We start from the raw sequence: 22,099 nt of genomic DNA on the forward strand, positions 1-22,099 counted from the left end.
ACTGTATTTGTTGTAATTTAAAAAAGATGCAACAAGTTCGCCTGTGAGGTTTCATTTTGATAGTACCGACCGGAAAAGTGTTTTTCTCATTCTGTCTAGCTTCACGATGCTCATGACAAGCCACTCATTGATGTAAGCAGCGCCCACGGCTTAAATGAGCCTCGTTCAGGAGCATTTCTTAGTTCAGACACGGACGGAGAGCAGACAGAGATAGGCTCTCCTCCTCCTTCTCCTCCTCCTCCTCCTCTCTGTCTCTCTCCATCCATCCATCATTCACCCGTATGCGTCTTTTGGATATCCACCTCTCCTAAAGCGCGTCAGTCCGCTTGGATCAGTCCATCCTCCACATGTCATCTCCACTGTAGTCCCACAGGAGGCTGGTTTTAGTGTGATGATGCCTGGCTGAAAGGCTCACAAGCAGCGTACATCTTCCAGCCAAACGCAGCGGGATCGCCGACTGAAGGAGAGCTTGGTGCTCGCTGCTTTCTTCTTGGAGCGTGGCTCTGCGTAATGGATTTACTGTTGCCGGAGAAAAGTTGGATTTTGTGAAAAGCCCGTTGGATCCATAAAATGGACAGAATTGGGGGGTGTTTTTAGAAAGGTGCTTTTGGGTTGGAATCACATCGTGAGAGGAAATGTACAGAGGTGAGTCGTTTACGAGCTGCCCGAGCATCCGTGGTGCGCGTCAGGGTCCGGCGCCTTGGGCAGAAATCGACATTTCATTATTTGAAGCTTTGGATAAATGTGTTTACCTTGTTCCTTTTTTGTTATTCAACACATTAGGTGTTTTATTGGCAGGTGATAAAGATGTCAATACATTTCCAGAGCATGAGGATGACATAAAATTATAAGATACTCACTATGGATGAGACAGTTTGAGAACAATTACGATATTCCTCATTTTCTATGTAATCAGCTTTGACTGTGACAGCTTAAATTTAAATATATACGCAAACTGATTCTGATTTTTTCTTTTTCTGCTGCTCTCTGACAAATACATCCTTCTGTCTTTCGCCTATATTTGTCTTTGTTATCAAGTTGCCTTCTTGTGACTGTTTATGGCAAATCTTTTTATTGTCTACATCACTACTACACATGAACCACTGGCTGATCTGTTAGTCTGCTTCCTTATTTTCTAAGATTCAGCAAAAGCCAAACAGGTTCTTCTGGGGTTTGGTTAGAACCGACCAGTCAAAAATAAACTAAAATAACGCCAAATGGTTCCTAAAATGTTTGATTAATGCTCCGCTGGTTTTGATCATTTCATTGATTAGCACTGATTTGTTAATTTACTATTATGGTCATATGATGAAGCATTTCAGAGTGAAATTTAAAAAGAAAGAAAATTAAAAAAGGAGAGTTTGTTCTTCCAGCAGCCAGTTTGCACTGTATGAGGTGTGTCTCTGTCCATACCAGCATACGTGAGTGCAATCTGTGTTTCATGACTATAATAGACAGCAGAGGTCACATACTATTTGAAATCCATATAGAAGCGATAAAACCGTCAGGGAGCAGAGAGTGTTTCCAATGAGCGGACAGTTTGACTGTGTGTTTTTAATCACTGACATAATAACATATTGTATGTCACAAACAGTCGACTGTAGCACTTTGTCTCTGGAAATGTCGCCACAAAAAGAAGCAGGTTGAAGGTTCCGCTGGCACGTATTTGTTCTTCTTAAATACATTTAGAAACTGTTTTTTGATTAAAACGAACAGCGGCTGTAAACACTAATTATAAGGTTTTACAACCTCCGTAGCAGAAGAAGCTCTCCGAGTTTAAAGCCCGAGTCCTGTAGCAGGTGCGCGTGCGGTGCGCGTGCGGTGCTGCTGCTCCACTGGCTCCGGCTTCAGCCACCGTCTCGCGCCATCAACACCTGAGGCACGCAACGCAGCACGCGGCTGCAGCACCTCTCTTGATGTGGTCAGTGAAGCGTTCGTGGTGCTTTGGTGCGGGCGGTTTACTGCAGTAGTTCCGCTAGAATAAATGTAAGTTCCGTTTTCGTTGGTTAGCCTATTTCAACAATTTATGAAGTTAACTGTTAATTGGACTTCTCTTAAGCGTCATTAACAGCATGTCGACGATAAATTAACTGCTATGTGGCCACAGGTGCAACTACATTAATTGGACAATGCTGCCGTTCTTCATTTTAACCGTTTAAGCCTGTTGACACCCGATTAATCTCAATACCAGAGAGTTTAACCATGTTATAGCTTTTATCAAATGTTACCAATTCAATTAGCCTAGTCATATTTCCTGGTGGCCTTTTATAGCTGGTAGCCTAAATGCTTGCAAAGAACGCCAGATAGCTTAGGCCTACAGGCTACGCAATTGGTTAAAAGGCCGTGGTTCCTTTTTCGGACAGGACATAACCGAGCAAAATTTCACGTTATCAGCTTTTCTATAATTCCCGGTCCTTCTGTATGCTGTGTGTTATGGCTGCGATGGCCTCTGTTTTTGTCGGACAATGTCTAGTCAGTTTCAGAGGAAAAAGCAGATTAAAGCCTTAACTTGGCTTGTAAAATGAAGTGAGAAGTGATGTAGAAATGAAATGACATGACCTAGAATCGCGGGGCTTGAACCCGCGGTCATTTTCCCTCTGGCTTTTTAAAAATGAACAGAGGTCAGATAAAGCTTATTTTATGAGATAAGACCAACGCTTGTCGGAAATATGTCTTGAGCTGCACATGCAAGACCCAGCCTGCAGTTTGTTACATATATATATATTATATTAGCTGCCTGATAGTGAACTCAGCAGTGATTTTTTTTTTTCAAAGATAGCCTATTAATTGACATTCGTTGTGAGCAGCATTTTCAACCATTCTGGTGTGGTACTGAAGTGACAATGGCTGCAAACTCTATTTACCTTGTAATTTATTTATAATATTACAAAACATGTTACAAATGGCTACATTAATAATGCAACTTTTGCCTAATAAGTTTGCCTAAGTTCGCCTAATAATAAAGCTATTTATGTGCTTGATACACACATCTGTCACTATAGCTCAATGTAACTCTGAGGTTCAAAACTTTTAAAGGTGAAACGGTTGCATGCTTTGTTAATATTTGCAGCCTAAAGGCCTTTAAAAGATAACCATTTTGCATGTAGGAGCTTTGTTGAGGACAGCAGTTCTCTTGCTATTTACAAGATTTAGTCACTAAAAGGCTTCAGAGAGCCAACAGCACCTTTTTGTAACATGGCTTTTCGGTTTGGGTGGTCTGTTCTCTAAATGTGCTGCCTGTGGTAGTTCATACTCCCACCTACAATACTTCATTGCAAGATAATGGAGATAGAAGTAATGAGGAGCCTGGAGGCCGTGTGTGTGTGTGTGTGTGTGTACGTGCGTGCGCGCATTTCAAAATGAGTCCATTCAAACGTGCATGATCATTGGTGCGGTTGTGTTCACTGCTTATGTTAACCATGCATTCTTCTTCATTAGACCCGCGCCCTTCTCTCTCTCTCCTCTTTACTCTCTCTGTCTTCCATCCTTCCTTACTGGGTGCCATTATGCAATGTGCCAGGCTCACGCTCGCTCTCTAATTCGATGTGAGCGGGCCAACCTATTATGAACTCAGTGGGGATCAGGTCTATAGCGGCTTATCAGAGCAAGACAGTGTCAGAAGCTGTAACATGCTCGCCCTCAGTGCAGATATCATTGTAATGCAACATATTTCACCTATTGTCTGTAGCTGTGCTCTGCCCAAATGCCTGTCTTCTCATCAGTGCTGTAAGCCTTGGAGCCTATAATCCTGTTTTTTTTTTTTTCTGCTAATGCTTTATGTTTCTGCTGCCTAGAGGCTGCAGATTAGAGTCTCATGGTTTGGATGAGAGTTGATGTTTATATCTTTAATGAACAACTACTTCTATTACTGCTAGACAACTTTCACTACATCAACCGCTCCACTGCTGTACTACCTCCAATGTAATGACTAATCCTGCTATATGCCAATAATGCACTACTTCAGGAGCTACCACAGGTGGTGCATCAGCAGCAGTCGCTAAGACTATCGCATGTGTCCCTGCTGGTACACCTGCAGCCATATTATACAGCAACTATAATTTGCAGCAACTACATTATGCTACTTACCCCAGAAATCTCTTACTATGAGAGCTGCCCTAAACCTCTTAAACCCTACTCAGTAAATATCAGAATGTTTCTACAACCACAACCACTATACTACTACTAATCTATAGTAGCTAATGCCTTTTTATTACTACCTTCCTCTCCTCTGCATGTATTTATTGTGGAATTAGTCATTGATCCATTCAAGTTTGAGGTCTGCTCAGTGTAGAGATGAAATGATTCATTATTGAAGTCATTTTTTTCGAGCAGAAAAAGCCAATCATTGCTGCTTTTCTTTGTCTTATGTGATGGTAAACTAAATATTTGGGGGTTTTACACAGGCATCCGTGCCTTTAGTTTGGGGAACAGGACTACGGGATTATGTTACAGGCTGCCAGTCAGATAATCAGTAGATTAATCGATAATGAAATAATCTATAGTTGCAGCTCTAGTTCAGTGTGTACTGGCCCCGATATCCTTAACAAAATAAATCAACAGTAACGATTCATAAATGTTTTCCTCATTTATAAGAAGATGCTGTCTAAGAGTTTGGACCCACTTCATTAACTCATGGAGAAGAATGCTAAATATCACTGCTTCCATTAATGAAACTGGACCACATAATCCATGCAGGTATACAGACATTAATATTAGAAACTTTAGCAGAAGCATGTACATCTACATCAAATGATTCATCATTGAATGCGTCTGTAATATTTTCCAGCACTGACCTTTCATGAATGCTTTATGTGCTTCATATTGGCAATATGATTATATCTCGAACAGAGACCAGTATTATAAAGACTGGCTACATTTGTATATACACCATATGATAATCATTCCTCTGATAGCTCTCTGCCTCCTTTCTCTACTGCTATATGCTTTTTGAAATTTACCAACTCTGTCAGGGATTTACTTGAAATTGTATTGATTAATATTTTACTCACTATTCATCAAGGTTAGTTGAAATCAATACTGCAGGTTATCGCTCGTACTTCTGCGGCTGTTCAGTGATTTTCATTTTTTTGTTATATAAATGTTGTATTATGTGTTTTACAGCGTGGATACTCTTCTTTCTCATAGAAGAGGGTTTCGCTCTGGCACAGAGAACTAAAGGTAAGCCACAGATCAAATATCCTTCTACTGAATGTGAATGTTATTTCACACATACTGAGCAACGCTGTGTGAAATAAGGAGCCTGTATGTCTACAGGACAAAATGGTCCTTTTCTTCATCCTGTCTTTCCTTTCCTCCTTCTTTCTTTGCTTTTTTGCTTGTCGCTTTTCTCTCTTTTTCTTTTCTTTCTCTAACCCTCCCTCCACTCTCCCTGCCTTCCAATCATTCCCTCATTGATCCCCAACTCAATAACCCATCTGTCCGTCTGCTCTCTGCGTCTACGCTTTTAGATTCCCCGACCGAGCATGGCGCCCAGAGCCCTAACCAGAACGACTGTGGCACGTGGGTCCGCAACATCAACGGCGGGGTGTTCACATCGCCGAATTACCCCAACACCTACCCGCCCAACAAGGAGTGTGTTTACATCCTGGAAGGTAAAGCCAGGCCCTTTTCCATCTGAAAGCTTTATCTTCTGCTTGGTAGCTGTTGTCACCAGAACAGCTGACACAGTTTCCCACCTGTCAGCATATTGCCTCCTTCAGTGAATGTCATTAGTCTGACTGACATTGTTTTATATACCTTGTCCCTATCTGATTTTCCGTTCCTTTGCTGGCGGGCAATGAGCCTGACATTTGCCGAATGAGCCATCCTGAGTTTGTTTCAGCACACAGATATAGCCCTTTGAAAATGATGGAGAGTGGCGCATTGTGGGTAGCCCCTGACGTCTGGCCTAATCAGAGTAGTGCTGTGTTCCTCTCTATTGGCAGGGTGTGCCAGAAGACTCCGCTATTGAATGAAACATAAAAGAGATAAACATCTGCTACAGAACTGAGCTCTGGTGGGGCATATCACTGAATTGCAAGCGCCCTTGTCAACGTTTTAGTGTTTACCAGAAATATCACATCCATCAGTAATTTGGTGGTGTGCGGGAAATATAATCGAAAGCATCGCTAGCAGCTATAGGAGATGAGGTTTGGGATAGTGGTTGATGTGTTTTCATACTAAATTGAAGAACTGTTTGTCCATGAAGTTAAAGCACAGCCTCTCATGAAATCAGAAATGCAGATCAGATGTGTGCTTGGTCGTGGTGGGGTTTAGATTTTACACATGGCTCAAGGGCTCCCCCTGTGGACAAAGCATGCCCAGACCTATTGTTGAGGAATAAGCCGTGGCTTCAACACAGACAGCCTACTAGTGTGTGCAGTAGTTCATCGCTGTTGGTCTGGAAGGCGACAGATGGAACCTATCATTTGCTATTATTTGGTCTTAAATGGCCTCAGTCATTATCACATGCAGGCTGCAGTGTTGAACCTTTTATTCTGCCTCACATAGAGACAGAGAGATGTTCACGTTTGGCATAAGTGCTAATCAGATAGCTTTGTAATCATAATTTGTGGTTAGTGAGGCTCATTGATTGTGTTATGTCCCCCAGTTCATCAGCTCAATAGATCGAGTGATTATACTTTCTGCTCTTTCTGTATCAAGCTGTGTCATTTGTGTGTGTGTGAGAGAAAGAAGGATATAGAAAGTTATAGAGAGAATGAGACTCTACAGGGAATGATAGCAGGAAGTGCAGGCATACAAGCTGCTCGTTCAAGCAGAAAAGGAGAACACTCGGGCTCAAATTCAAACATAAGAACAGAGACAGTATTTCACACAGAGAAAAGAGCATCTTCTGTGTTATTTTATTTTGTTACATGCTGTACCAAACACATGTACCACCCTTGACCTCGATCTTTTTCCTCTAAATGTTATACTTCTATGATTCATCTCCCAAGGCAGGAATACATTTCCCTTGTTAAATGCTTCCTGAGTTGTGTGTGTGTGTGTGTGTGTGTGTGTGTGTGTGTGTGTGTGTGTGTGTGTGTGTGTGTGTGTGTGAGTGAGGGGGCTATTTAAGAGCTCTGTCCATTCTTTATATAAGACATGATCTGGATTTGCATGACAGGTGAACTTGTGAACTACAGTTCATGCTGTGATTGCAATGTTCTTAATTCACTGACTTGAACACAACAATGCTGACATGTCAGATTGTGTGTGTTTTTGTGTATAGTTGCATACATGGTTAATAGATGCAGAAATGTGTGTATTGTGCTGTTTACCACAGTTGGAAAGAACAAACCAAAGCATACACAAAGTCTGGGTGATTGAACCACGTTAAACATTTATTCTAATCTGCTGTTTACCAAATTATGATACCATGTGACTGTTTTGTATGTTTTAAGCCAGAAAAGTATCCCATGTCTGAAAAATGCTTTAGTTAGTACCCTGTACCTCAGTCTGACCCAACTTCTAACAAGTTTGAGTATACTGAGCATAACAGCCTGCTCTGATTTAAAATCAATTTTAAAATCCAGATTAACTCATATTTGCACCTCCTTTTATTTATGCTTTAGACTATCATCCAGATTTGTCTTTGTCCTGCAAAAAGCAAGATTTATTTTTTCCTTTCATGGATTTTTTTCCCCCTTTTGTTTCTTTTCTCTCCCCACTCTTTTGCTCGCCAAAGCTCTCCCTAGACAAAGGATTCAGCTGGCTTTTGATAAGAATTACTACATCGAGCCATCATTTGAGTGCCGCTTCGATCACATCGAAATCCGTGATGGACCATTTGGGTTCTCGCCGCTCATCGATCGCTTCTGTGGGGGCAAGAACCCGGGCCTGGTTACATCAACGGGCCGTTTCATGTGGATCAAGTTCACCAGCGACGAGGAGCTGGAGGGCCTCGGCTTTCGAATCAAATATACCTTCATTGCAGGTAGAGACACCCAAACTGTACATTTGCAGTGAATGTAATGCCCAAGTACACCCTCAGACTCTCCAAGCTAATTTCAGTAGACTTCAAAGGTTTGACGGAAGATATGTAGAGAACTGGTCCCAGACAGATTTTACAAAGTCCTCAAAAGTATAAAAGAGAGTCTGACCTCAGTGTGACAGAAAAAAATATCATTCTTCCCTAAAACATCATTTTCTTGCATCGCCCAACTTTTTTGTGTTCATTACCAGTAAAGGATGACTGAACATGGGCTGACTAGACATCCACAAGTCACCCATGGGGTCTCCAATTTCCCAAACATCACGGGCTTCTTTCCTTCGCTTTTCATGCTCTTCAGCAGTCACACGCTCAACATCAGAGCCTCCTGAATCTAAACACAATATGCCTAGAAATCAGCGTCTCCCATCAGGCAACAGATATTAGCTTCAAACAGACCCCTCTCTGCTTTATCTGGCCTGCCTTAATGGGATCTTATCTTGTGTTCTCTGCTTGCCTATTTCTGCTGTGTGGATTGAGAGTAACGTGCCTCCCAAATCTTATCATTTCAGACCCTGATTTCCATCTACACGTGGGCGGACTGCTAAACCCCATCCCAGGTAAGCTCTTCAGTATTTTGCCAGATTCTTTTTGAAGAGCTCCTCTGTGCTCAGAAGCTTACCGGAGGCTATCTCTGCCTCTGACGTGAATGCTGAACGTGCAAATGTACCTTGACAAGCACACAATTGTACCTAAAGTGAAAGGACGTACAAACACACACATACACCAAACACATGAAGGAACACACACCTCTTTTATCCTGCTGTTTCCTCCTTGTCTGTCTGTCTGCCTTTGTTCCTCTGTCTTCTTATTGTCCTTTGTCCTAATCCGCTGTGCTCACTTCTATTCCGCCTTTAATCCTTTACTTCTTTAAATGAAATCCTTCATCTGTCCCTCAGTCTGTCATGCTCCTCTTCTCATCCTACCCTTTTGTCTCGTCGTATTTTGCTCTCTCTCTCTCTTTTATCCTTATTCTCTCTTGCTTCTCATGTACCTACATCTAACCTCTTTCTCACCTTTACTGTGTTTTTCACCTCTCTCTCTCCTTTTCCCTCTGTCTCTTTCTCTTCCTACCTCTCCTCCACATTCCTCTCTACAGACTGTCAGTTTGAAATAGGTGGATTTGATGGGATTATTCGCTCCAGTCAGGTGGAGGAAGAAGAGAGAGTGAAGCCTGGTGATGCTCTGGACTGTATCTGGACCATCAGGGCTCCTCCTCAGTCCAAGGTCAGTACACGGGATCATATTAGTCATCAGGAATCATGGCAGGTGTTGCTCTTATCCTGTCCTGCAACCTCTGTTTGGTGCATTCAAAATTTTCCATTATGGGGGTTAGGATGAGTGTTGTCTGGAGTTTTGTTTGGATGACTCATGACTCAAAGCTATTTTAAAAATCCTGACAAGTGCACACCATAACTTAACAAAAGTAGTTATAACATGAAATATATAAACATCCTGAGAAGTATATTTTTCAGTCAAAGAACTAATGTTTTCTAATTAATCAGCGTAAACAGCAAATCTAAGCTGGACCACATGGCAACTGATACAAAATCTCATCTCGTCTAGCTAGTGACGCACACAGTCTATCCCAGAATAGATATGAATTGTCTACAAAAAAGGAATCTGGGGTGAAATAATTTAGAAATTTAGCATGAAAGCTCGCAGTGTTGAAGTGGGGTGATGCTCTGAATATAAACAAGAGCAGAAACAGCTCTGAATTTCTAAGTAGCTGTGGAGTCAACTCCAGACTCTCCTTGTCTACTAGCAGTCTGTGCAGTGTGTTCTCCCTTTCTGTCAACAGAGTTGTTTCAGGACTTCACCTTGACAGCGTTCTCTGTCTTTATGTCAGTATTATTTTTACTTTTTTCTCTTTTGTACCCTTAGTAGCAAATGTGATGTCAGTGTGCTTTTGAAGAATTCCAGTATAAAAAAGAGTAATGGATTTGTCCAACACTTAGAAAGAAATGTATGAGTCCTTCAGGTCAAAACTTCTTCTACTATCATCTTTTGTGTGATAGGAAAATATTGTTCTGACCTGCTTTTTTCCAAAGAATGTAATTAAGTAAACAAGCAACCAAGCAGAGGTACATCTATATAAGCCTTTCAGTGATTTTGCTGGTTTAAATATTTTGTATGAATCACACTCCAGTCATTGAGAACAAATCCTCCTGTGGTCATGTCTGTATTGTGATTGTAATTGAATACATAATTAGCAGTGCAAACACACAGAGAGGCAGCATGGGAAAAGGCAATGCAGGAGAATGTTGTTTATAAAATGCAGCCCTGGCTGATGTGTTCTCATAAATTCTGATATTTAGGAGTGGATATCCAAAATCCCATTGACAGAATAAGTGCTCATGCTCCTGTGCTACTCACCGACCCCAATGGGAACATCTCAAGTATTTATTGTCTTATTTGATCTTTCCTCGCTCTTTGCTCCTCACTTGAACCGGAAGTCATTCTGGTCCTTCATTTTGAAGGCCGTCTCAAAGCTCTTATTTCTGCTCCGAGGAGCAAGGTTGCACGAGAGCCGCCTTCATGGAAATCTTTCACCAGCCAGCACACCCCCTTATTGGAAAGTAGTTATTGATTGGACGCTGCAGCTGATTGGACTGATCTTGTACATCACATCACTGAGTGGAGACAGATTACAGATTAAACTCAAGTGTATCACTCCCAAGTATTATATTTTATTTGTTTTCTGATTCACCATCTAGTTAACCATCACTGATTGGCAGTCTGATAAACAAAAGAACCATAAACAACTTTCTTCATTTATTAGAAAGATTTTTCTTTTCATGATCTGTTATTTCCCCCATTAACTTTTATTGTGTTTAAAATAACACAAGCCTAAGGAAGAGTCTGTATGTCAGCATGAAACACTTTTTATATTTTATTTTAACACATTTATATTTTACATAATTTATCATCATTTCCATTCAGGCACATGTGAGACTGAAAATTCCTAAACATCAGGTTTGATATGAGTTACATCATTTCCTTCTTCCGTGGAACATTTAGCCTAATAAATAATTTCCAGTGTTCAAAAGGCCACCATAATCATACTCTGGCCTATTAAACAATGAATCAACAATTAGAATATCAATAAATACAAATGCAGTCATTAATAAATAATGTAAACGCATTCTGCCAGTAGAAATGGTCCCTGTGCCTCTGAGCAGGACACAGTACACAGTATAAATACAGAGTGCAGGTTTTTATTCACGTGCAGGTGTTTGTTAAATGGGTTACAGGCTGCAGAGAGAAAACAGCTGCTGTTAGTATTAGGACAGCGCACATGTGTGCAGATACAAACTCTATCAAACGTCACTACAGCTGTTTGAACTGACAGCTGATCCAGTTGTGATCAGCTGAAAACGGATCATCAGAATCATCAGAAACAGACGTTGCATCACGTGACACTTCAGAAGGACATCTCATTTCTTTAAAAACTAAAATCTAACAACTAAAATATTTCCTTGTTTCTTCTCTCTTCACATGGTTTCCTTGTGTCTCTCCTTGCATCCTCAGTGGGAGGGACTAGGATGCAAGGAAAAGACACAAGTGAGGGAAATGTGGACGCAATTAAGAGACTTGAGATGTACCCAATATACTGACATGCACACATTAAAAAAAATCAGATGCACACACAGTTAGAAAATTTTATATACTGTCACATATTATAAGCATTACATTAACAATATACGCTCATAGGTATACAAGTAATACTTTATGCATACACATGTAAACATTCATGCATTAGTCACACATGCCCTATCTAACTTAACTAACATATAAACACACACACACAGTCCCCACAGTCATTTCACTGGTCGTACATGTGCAGTGTGAAGAGGATCTGAATTTAGCAGCCGCTCGGAGTTGCCTCACCAGATATTAGCTCAGTGATGCAGAAGGAACAGAGCAGCACATTCAGCAGCAGAATAAAAGCATGTAGCTACTTAAAGGCATACTACGCAGGATTTGTTGATTACTATTTGAAAAACACAACATTCAAAGTTGGCCCTCGTCCCCAGCACAATGTATCTCTCTGCTCTCTGTATGCACGAGGGCGGGGCTGAGCTCCACACACACACACACACACACACACACACACACACACACACACACACACACACACACACACACACACATATACACAGTTGACAGCAGTCTGCTGCAGAGTCCACAGCAAACAGAATGAAACGGACTTTATACTTCACTCGTGTTGACTACGACTGCAAAATCCGACAGTAAGGGAGACAGTATGAGCAATTTATCAAACAACTTTTGAACAAGCAGAACATCTGCGCTGTTTCTGCCATATTCATAACTTCCTCTTGTCCATGTTGCTACGTTTTTATAGAGCCCCACACTCACACCCTGAACGCTGTTATTGGCTGGGGGCTACACACCCACTGTCCAAAGGTTCAAGCCCAGAAATGTCCCGAACACAGCAAAATAATAAGAGAATGCAGGCAGAGAGCAGGATCTCTGTAGATACATACACTGACACACACTCCTAGTAGGTCATAAGTGATTATTGAGAGGGATTATTTTTGTATGAGTCTGTGCATCATTTTTTGGGAAAATCCTGCATAGTATACCTTTAACTGCTGTATGCTTACAGGTGCTTTTGTGCTCAATGTGCTGAAGTTTTATCTAAGTTTTTCTGCCCCTGTGACCAAGATCTTATGTCATTACTGCTGATATGATTTTTTCAATTTAAAGACAATGTAAAGACATTTTTTATGTGATGACTTTGAAAGGTTTAACTTAATGCAACTGTTTATATATTAAGGAGAACTTAATATATAGAGATTATACAGATTCTATAATAATAACTGGAAAGTCACAGGTGTACTTAAAAACATTAATAACAAATGAATTGCACTTTGATGAGCCAGTTCCAGGACCCTGATACTGTGCATGCTTTCTAACTGGATTGTTACTATTATTAGCTATACCTGTGCAAGTTGAGATGATTGCTTTGAAAAAGGTCTATTAAGAGGCTGAGAAAGGCCGTCTTTTGCATGAATTTGGTGGACACACTGATCTATGTCAGACAGTATTTTAATAGTCCCATCAAGCGATCCTCATCAAATCTTAAAATGTCATATAACCAAAGTTGTATTCACCAGGTGATTGTGTTGGAGTTGTCATTGTCACAGGCACATCAAATAAGCAAAGTCTGGCAATAGGTATTTTTCACAGAAGACATTTTGACAGGTCACAGTAGAAAAGCACAACTGTAATTAATAAGATTAATGATGATTCATTTAGCTGCTTCAGTTTCAAGGTCCTGGTATTGGGCATGCCAGCTCACTGTAACAGAGAGACCAAAGCCGTCATTGATATTATTAGTGACACCTGTGCTTTTCCTACTCTGGCAATTCAAGATGACTGCTGTGAAAAAGGCCTTTTATTGAACTTTGTTTGAAGAGCAACATCACAGCTGACACTGCAAACTTCAGTATCATGAGACTTTCCCAGATTTCTCACTGGTATTTACTGCTATGTCAGCTGTTTGACCACAGTTCCATGGTGGAAATTCCCAGCTTTATCATTTAAAGTTATTGTCTACAAGGACCACCCAAGCACACTAGTTTTGCAGTCTGAGAATAGACTCTCTCATTTGGGAGGAGGTGCAGATTCAGTTCACTAGCCTTGCATTCCCTGCAGCGTTCTCTGAATTGAGACACAGCTAAGAGAAAAGAGGAGGGTGAGGAAGCAAAACAGGCAGCACTATGACAGATATTTTGAAAGATTGATTTTTCTAAGTAGTTGGTTATCCATATGTGAATGATGCATGCTTGCTTCACAACTTAGATTCGATTTACTGTTATTATTTGATTCCATTTTCCATAGCTGCATCCTCTAAACAGCTTATCCCGTTCCTATCCCAGCGTGCTCTGGGAGAGAGGTGGGCAGGTTGCCAAACTGTCACAGGGTTTTATACTAATCTATTGTATTCTATTCATTATCTGTGTCTTAACATTTTTCAGGTAAATTTGCTTTACTGATGTGATGCATTTTTTGCCTACATAGACAGTACAGTTGCTGGTTATGGTTAGACAGCTGTGAGGTGAAATTAAGAATTGCTGTGGATTTCTGGTATTCATTCAGCTTCACTCTGATTAGCATTTCCTGTCTATCTGCAGATCTACCTGCGCTTCATGGAGTACCAGATGGAACACTCTAATGAGTGCAAGAAGAACTTTGTGGCCGTTTACGATGGCAGCAGCGCCATTGAGAACCTCAAGGCCAAGTTCTGTAGCACCGTGGCCAATGATGTGATGCTGGATAACGGTGTGGGAGTCGTGCGAATGTGGGCCGATGAGAAGAGTCGACTCAGCCGCTTCCGCATGCTCTTTACCTCATTTGTCGACCGTGAGTGCCAGTCCTCACAGTCATAATCTCACTATTTTAACTCACTTTTATGTATTACGAAAGGCACCATATGTACCATAATGTAATACCTATAAGCCATCGGCCACCACATTATCCACCCACACATAAACATGCACACAAATGCACTTGATTTATGCCCCACATTCTGTATGCATCACTAGTCACTAACAGACACTGAAGTGTCATTTCAGAAAGGAAAGCTAATTACGCTGTGCTGTGTTTAGAACACAGATATGAGAAAACCAATTATTTACTCCAGTGTTTTTTAAATAACTGAAAGCATCAAATAATTTCTTGATATGCATGTCACAACATGATACTGTGCCTATTCTAGGTCACTTACAACAGGAAAATAGAAACATATTTATCTGGTTTGACTTAAAGAAAAGCTGAATGGGATTAATGGATGTGCGGGAAGTAATAACACATTAAGCTTCATCATTTTTGAAGGACAAGGAACCTTCTAACAGATGCTGTTAAAGGTTGTACATAAAGTAGCAGGAATTGCCATGCAGGAAACTGTTTTTTTCTGTTAGCACACCGTAATATTTTCATTAAATGCCTGAATAGACTGAGATATTAATTGCCACATTCTCCTGCACACTTCCCAAACCCCGGCTGAATGCTAATGTTGTTTTCTTCAGCAAACCTATAACCATTGCAGTCAGAACTTAATGGCCTTTTAAATCCAGCAAGGGTGTGTTTTTTCATTCTGAGAGTCCTTAAGAGCATTTGGATCCTCATTAATTCTGATCACACAGTTCATCTCAGAGAAGTCTAAAGTCTCTTGAATAACTCCCAGACTTTATTTGGTCAGAGTCAGCGGCTGGCTGAAAGTTTACTTAGAGGTCAGAGGGATCAGGCAGGTATTAACACAGTGAGGAGATTTAGGATGACCAGACTTGAAGTGCCCCCCTCCTCCCACTTTATATGTAAAAAAGTGAAATTTATTATGAGTATGAAGACCATAGATTTACATGGACGTATTGCTGAAGTACAGGCTTAACATACATACTATACACAACCAAAAAACTCGACACCATAGATAGACATGGGCCTACAACTGCCATACTAGCCCTTACACTGATGCTCAAATCTGAATGCAATTCACATCCCAATGCAACATGTCATGCTAAATATCATTATTTCCATCATAAATGGCCTGAATGAAGACTACATGGAAAACCATTACAGAGTATGTCAAAAAAAAATCATTACATACATATACCAAATAAGGCAAGCCCAATAACGACTGTTACAAGGAACCATTCCATCAGCTGAACGATCATATAGCACCAGGTGAGGTGATGTGACAGTATAAGGAATAGCACATTGAGACAATGTATTGCAATGCATAGGCTATTAGACATTATGGTTGTTTTGTTGTTCTGCAGTTTCAGAAACAAAAATGAAAGGAATGAAAACAGAATATTGATTTGATTTTCATTTCAAAACCCACAAGCGAAAACGCATTTTTCGTTTCCCTGTTTAGAAACAGCAGATACAACATTTATAAAGGACTTGATTTTCCTTCTCGCCTTTGTAAAACAGAAAATAGGATAGTTAACTAATGTATGAACCATAGCACTCAGGAATACAAAGGTGTACTTATTCCACACAGGAGGTTGGGTTAGTAAAATGGTCTTTGAACATTTTTTCTCTCAGCAATGAAGTGTACTACTGTTATTACTGAAATAACAGTGTCTCTCTCTCTCTTCGCCGCTCTCAAACCCCTGTAGTGATGAAAGACGCACAGCAGCAGCTTCTTTTCAACTGTTATATTCTTATTAATAAGATGATATTGAATAATATGATAAATAAAAGCTAGATCAAGTGCTTTATAAATGTTGTATCTGCCGTTTTTGACCACGAAAACTATTTACATTTTTCATTTTTTTCACATTGATGCTCCCAGCACGGCAAATTGGCTGGTGTCCCCGGCACTTACCCGATGCAATATATGGATAATCCAGTCCAGAGAGGGATGCATTAATCTTTGTCACTCAGAGAAGAAGATGAGTTTTGCCTTTCGCACTCGAGCATCCTTAATGTGCTCTAATCTAAGCTCTAATCTAATCTAACCCCCAGAACCCAATCTGACATGTAAACCAGACATATTAAGACTAAATACACACACACACCCACGCACACACACAGTGCATACATTCAGACGTGACGCTCTGGTCCTGGGAATGTAGAGGGAAAAGATGGAGATGTGTGTGTGTGTGTATGAAGGGAGGGTGGGGGAAGCGTTGTTGACACCCTCTGAGAAGCTACATTTTGAAGGCGGGAGACCTATAATCGGTTTGGAAGTGATCGTAATGTCAGTGGAGCAACCCCCGTCTACAGGCTCACTGGGAGATGGATTGGAAGGACACTCCAACACGCACACACACTCTCCCTCTCATACACATGCCAATACACACATATACGTGTCTCTTCTTTAAAGTTATTTAACACTGAGGCAGAGCAAGGATGCCGGGGAAGGGAAGTGCAGGTTCAGAGCTCTCATCACGGCGGACCTTGGAGCAGGGGTGAAGCTGGTGGAGCAGACCGCAATCTGTTGAAGCTGTGATAAAGACTGAGAGAGTGTGTCCACGTGTGTGTGAAAAAGCCTGTGTGTGTGGTTAAAAAAAAAAAAAGAGAGGTGGAAAATGTCTGTCAGAGGGGCTGAGAAAGGACAATTTATAGTAGAGAATAAGCCATAAGTGATAGAGGTGAAATATTACGCTGAACAGCAAAGGTGCACAGTGAGCAGCAACATGTGATTGTGTGAGTGCTGGTTGAAAATAACCATGAGGTGGTTACACTGTACAGGTATTTTCTGAGCATGATGTTCTTTTCTTGAAGCTGATAAAAGATTAGATAAGAGGGCATGGGAGTTGTTACTGAATAGAGAAGGGATAACAAAAGAGAAAAAACACATTTCTTCAAATTTATGTCTCAAAATAGCATATTTTGTTGTTATTGACATCTCAAAATGTCAAAATAAAAATTTCATTGAATTACAAAATGCAGTTGACACACTTACACATAGCGAAACTCCTCCGTAACAATGACACTTCACAGTAGAACTTCAAGTGTGGTTTTAATGTACATAGTGCTGTTTGTTTAACCAGGGGCTGGTTTCAGAAGGATGGCCCCATCAGTTGCTCAAACCTAGGAATAATTTGTTGTGTATTGCAGTAAATTAAAATTATTTTCAAACTAATAAGCATGGACAACCGCTGAGTATATATTTCAGATATTATTTTCACCTGTTACATGGGAGGTCTGTGTTTGTCCTCCAGTATATTTAACACTCGGTTAAATGCTCAGTGCCTGACTGCTACATGAGGGACCTGGTGGCCCTGATTCCTCAGGACCTGATGGGGAAAAATCACACTATAGAACACGTAGGAAATATGTTATTCTACTGCTTTTCCTCAACTTCCACTTTACCCGTTTCTTGCTTCACTCCGCACATAAGAACCAGATTTCCCCTAGATTTTACTGCAGCCCTAAAACGTCTCCACCAAAACTCAGGCATCTGCATCTTCCCTCAGCCGTGCGGCTCTTCCTCCTGACTGGCAGTGCATCGATCTCCTGAGCCTAGCAGCCAGCATCAATTACTAGTCATCTTTGTCTCTGCCATCTCAGCCTTCATTGGCTAACAGTCACTTTAATGTGCGGTGTCTCATGGCACCTGCCCGACCATCTGCACCCCATGATAGCTTGAAGCTGTTTCCAGCACCTCCCTTCCTTCTTTTCATCCTTCCCCGAATTCTTGCTCTCCTCCTACCATCCACTCTCCCAGCGCCTCTCTCCTTCCTGCCTCCCGTTTCTCACACTCCCTTGACATGAAGGCAGCAGCTCAGTGAAGCTGCTGTCTCCTCTCCTCATTGCTCCCTGATGTTGTGTCTGCAGGAAATGATGATGTATGGCCCTGTGTGGACTGTCTCCGTTAGACTTCTTGTGTTTGGAGAAATAATATAAGACTTTATCTTTTATCACATGCCTCTACAGATTTCCACAGCCAAAACATTGTTGTTTTATTGTTGTTATTGTTTTATTGTTATTATCATCAAAATAGCTCCTGGTGCTTTTCACAGTGTAGTCATCTTTTACTCAGCACTATTAGACAGCTGTTGTTCTGTTGTTTTTTATTCTAACTTCCATTATCTCTGTGTATTGTCTCTTGCCTGCAGCCCCCTGTTCAGCCAATACATTCTTCTGCCACAGCAACATGTGTATTAACAACTCTCTGGTGTGCAATGGAGTTCAGAACTGTGTCTACCCGTGGGATGAAAACCACTGCAAAGGTATGGTCAACATTTTGCCAATTATTCCCTACTGAGGTCATTATAATTACAGTAATGTTGTCTTTAAAATCTAACTTCATCTTCTTATTTTCTCCTCTCCTCTCCCATTCCTTCTCTCCAGAGAAGCGATCTAAGGGTCTCTTCCATCAGATCACAAAGACCCACGGCACAGTGATTGGTGTTTCGTCAGGCATAGTTCTGGTTCTCCTTATCATCTCCATCTTGGTCCAGATGAAGCAGCCAAGGAAAAAGGTAACTCATTCTTTTGTGGTTGACCTTTTGTCCAACAGGAAAGCAGAGAGAACCACAAGAGAAGAGACACATAATTGAAAGCAAGGCTGGGATTTGAAACCAGATGGGGGTACACCGGCTTTGGAGACAGTGAAGAAAGAAAAACTCCACCTTTGGGTGCTTCAACACCATTATATACTATATCAAAAAATGTCTAATGCAATATATTGTAGGAGATGTTTAGTTACAGGATGATTTTCTTTTTTGGTTCAGCCATTTTTTCTCAACCTGACACATCTATGTGTTACTTTAGTGTGTAATTTCCCACAATTCCCCGAAGACTCTCCTTACTCAAAAAGCATTTCTTTATGGCTGGTCTATTGAGGCTACGCTTTGTAAAGAAATTGGCTTCTGTGACTCCTCTGTAATGGATTTCTTCCTGTATAACCACTGAACATTGTGAAAAATTGAGGCTCTAGAAAATACCTCTGGCTGTTTGAGCAGCCGATGGTGTAAAAATGCAGTATACTAGCAAACTTTATGGCAACATCTTTACCACAGGCTGTAAAAAATAAATAACACAGTGTGTTGATTATCCACGAGTAAGAAAAAAATCTCCACTTTCCTTCCAACAGCGTTTTGTAACTTTTCATTTCAAAGTAGAACATTTGTCGTGCTTCCAATGAAAGTTGTATGTTGTCAGTGTTACTCCAGTTGTCGTCTTGATATATTATCATGTCAATGTGAAAACTTGTGGCTTGTGAATCACTAACATTGAATTTTCTAAATGTTTTTTTGTCTCATTAAGGTTGTAGCTCGGCGGCCTGGTGTTTTCAACAAGGCGGGCTTCCAGGAGGTCTTTGACCCGCCTCACTATGAGCTCTTCTCTCTACGAGACAAGGAGATATCCTCAGACCTAGCTGACCTGTCTGAAGAGCTGGACAGCTTCCACAAGCTGCGGCGCTCCTCCACCATGTCCCGCTGTGTCCACGAGCACCACTGCGGCTCACAAGCCTCAGTCGCTACTGGAGGCGGCAGTATGAAGCACAGCCGCACCACCCTGAGCTCCATGGAGCTGTCCTACCACAACGACTTCTCCAAGCCACCACCCATGAAGACTTTCAACTCCACAGCCAGCTACAAGAAAAGCTGCTACGGCTACAAGCAGCACGCACAGACTCACGACTGTGACCAGCAGGTCATTGAGGACCGCGTCACAGAGGAGATCCCCTGTGAGATCTATGGGCGTGGGGGAGGAGGAGCGGGAGGAGCCACAGGTGGAGCAGCAATGGGAGGAGGAGGAGCATCGGGGATGGCAGGAGGAGGGATTGGAGGAGCATCGGGGATAACAGGAGGAGTGCCAATGTCAGGAGGAATGGGGATGGCAGGTGGAATGGGAATGGCAGGAGTGGGGATGGCGGGGCCTAGCGGCATCGCTGGAGGTATCGGTGGCGGGATGGCGGGAGTCTGCGGAACCCTCAGTGTCCGCGGCAATAGCGCTCGTAACAGTACCACCATAGTTGACCCCCAACAGCGCTCCATGTCCATGGACTTCTAGATGGAGAAGGGTGGAAGAGTAGAAGAGAGGAAATGCAGACAGAGCTTGCATTTCACTCATTGAAAGAAGAGAAGGAAGAGGAGAAAGAGAGTCACAACAGTCCTAAATTGATTGCCCCTGTCTTCTCTTCTTCCTTCACTCTCCAAACAGTATTAATAGTGTGGCAGGTAACACTTAAGGATCTGCTCCTCTCAAAGTCTCATCTGGAGGTCTGGGAAGAATGGGAAACAAGAATCAAGGAACAAAAAGAGGAGAAACACTGAAGAAATTAATAATTCCATTCTTCAGGATACTGAAGGATGCAGAGTTACGGGAGGCAGAAGACATCTCGTCTTTCCTCCAAACTTATACTCATTTAATCTCTCCTTTCATCAGACACATATAAGGAGAAGATTGTTGCATGCAGACCCAGACTTCTCTCTGTCTGGTTGCCTAAAAGACCAGGAAACCACTCAGACACAGAGAGAGGGAACAACAGAGAGACGTTCTAGACTGAGTTTTTACATTTATTCACCTGCCATGTGCAGATATATGATATATGATCTATAGTGCGTCTTCTAATAATTTATTTGAGTCTTTATTTTTGTCAGTGTACTGTACTGTTAAAACCAGTATATATCCAGCCTCATGACGATGCTTGGCTTTTAACTCTTTAATCTTTTTCAATTGTTGCTGAGATGATTTTATGAAGGTGACCTATCCATAATGTGTGGTGTTGATGATGATGATGAGGATGTAGTTGATGATGATCATAAAGATGATGACAATGATGATGTGATATTACTATAATAATTATGTAATTTTCATGGTTACCTCACACATACACAGAAGGTACGTTTCATTCAGTCTCTCCTCAGGAAGAGCACACGAAGAGACTTATTTTGTTAAGAAATAGAGAAAAAGACTATTGCTGCTCTATGAGCTTTACAGCATATGGGCAGTGAGTTTGAGGAATATGAAATGTTTGGTTTTGAGACCTGGACTGAATCTAAATAGTAACCATCCCACTCCCAAATGCCACTCTTACCAGGAGAAAAATGTAATTTCTCAATTTCCCTATGAACTGAGTGTGTAAAACAAGCACAACCTGTTTCCCTAAAGAGACAGACATGTAGCCTATATGGGACTCATTTATGATTTAACCACTGGTTGTATAATTTCATTCTGTTGAATTAAATGAGAGCTTACTCGCCTGCCTGTGTGAGCTTTCATTCTTACCAAGAAAAGATGTGAATGGCACTACCTGTCAGCTGGAGATGTGGCATCAAGGTAAGAAACACACAGATAGAAAAGAAACGGTTCATTTCTTTTTAAGGTGTTTGACTTCAGAGAGAAATATCATTACACAAAATATGCTTATGGTTAATTTAGTAAATTGTGTATAGCTTAAGGTGATGTTTATGGCAGAATTTGTATGACTTAAAGCTGATAAATTCCAATTATTGCAGTATGATGAGTTATGCTTCAAAGACTAATGAACAAAAGGCACAACTATAGTGCTGATCCTCTTTACTGTCAAGCATAAAATAAGTTCAATGAATCTTTGCAGCATGTCTGTTTTTCTGTGCCTGTCTGTCACTCTCATGCTCAAAAATTCCAGTCACCCTT

At 41.2% G+C, this 22,099-nt stretch overlaps 1 protein-coding gene and 1 long non-coding RNA gene across 3 annotated transcripts; one reads left to right on the forward strand and one right to left on the reverse strand.

The window, feature by feature from the left end:
* Window positions 1-127: 127 nt before the first annotated feature.
* Window positions 128-21,684, forward strand: LOC122992447 (neuropilin and tolloid-like protein 2). Of its 2 annotated transcripts, none has more exons than XM_044366356.1 (10): window positions 128-645; window positions 5,122-5,178; window positions 5,469-5,612; window positions 7,688-7,936; window positions 8,503-8,550; window positions 9,090-9,217; window positions 14,152-14,380; window positions 18,589-18,702; window positions 18,824-18,954; window positions 19,742-21,684. In XM_044366356.1, exons 1-10 carry the CDS (start codon window positions 636-638, stop codon window positions 20,489-20,491), a joined length of 1,860 nt encoding a protein of 619 aa, XP_044222291.1. In that variant the 5' UTR covers window positions 128-635; the 3' UTR covers window positions 20,492-21,684. The 2 variants fall into 2 exon arrangements, with proteins under 2 accessions (XP_044222291.1, XP_044222214.1); XM_044366279.1 differs by lacking the exon at window positions 128-645 and adding an exon at window positions 4,484-4,695.
* On the reverse strand, window positions 11,658-20,918 carry LOC122992582. Its single transcript, XR_006406080.1, has 4 exons — window positions 20,906-20,918; window positions 19,799-19,806; window positions 18,183-18,190; window positions 11,658-12,016 (listed from the first exon to the last, which is right to left on the reverse strand). It is a non-coding gene; the product is annotated as an uncharacterized LOC122992582 (long non-coding RNA).
* Window positions 21,685-22,099: the final 415 nt, after the last annotated feature.

Source organism: Thunnus albacares, chromosome 1, assembly GCF_914725855.1.
Source record: "Thunnus albacares chromosome 1, fThuAlb1.1, whole genome shotgun sequence".
In the NCBI taxonomy this organism is placed as follows: domain Eukaryota; kingdom Metazoa; phylum Chordata; class Actinopteri; order Scombriformes; family Scombridae; genus Thunnus; species Thunnus albacares.

What these genes read in the sequence shown, in the direction of transcription:
- LOC122992447 (XM_044366279.1), top strand. Translation starts at nt 4,668, where the DNA reads ATGAAACTGGACCACATAATCCATGCAG. An exon ending in GTGTGTTTACATCCTGGAAG is followed by an intron (nt 5,613 to 7,687) that starts GTAAAGCCAGGC and finishes TGCTCGCCAAAG; the next exon opens with CTCTCCCTAGACAAAGGATT. An exon ending in GGGCTCCTCCTCAGTCCAAG is followed by an intron (nt 9,218 to 14,151) that starts GTCAGTACACGG and finishes GTCTATCTGCAG; the next exon opens with ATCTACCTGCGCTTCATGGA.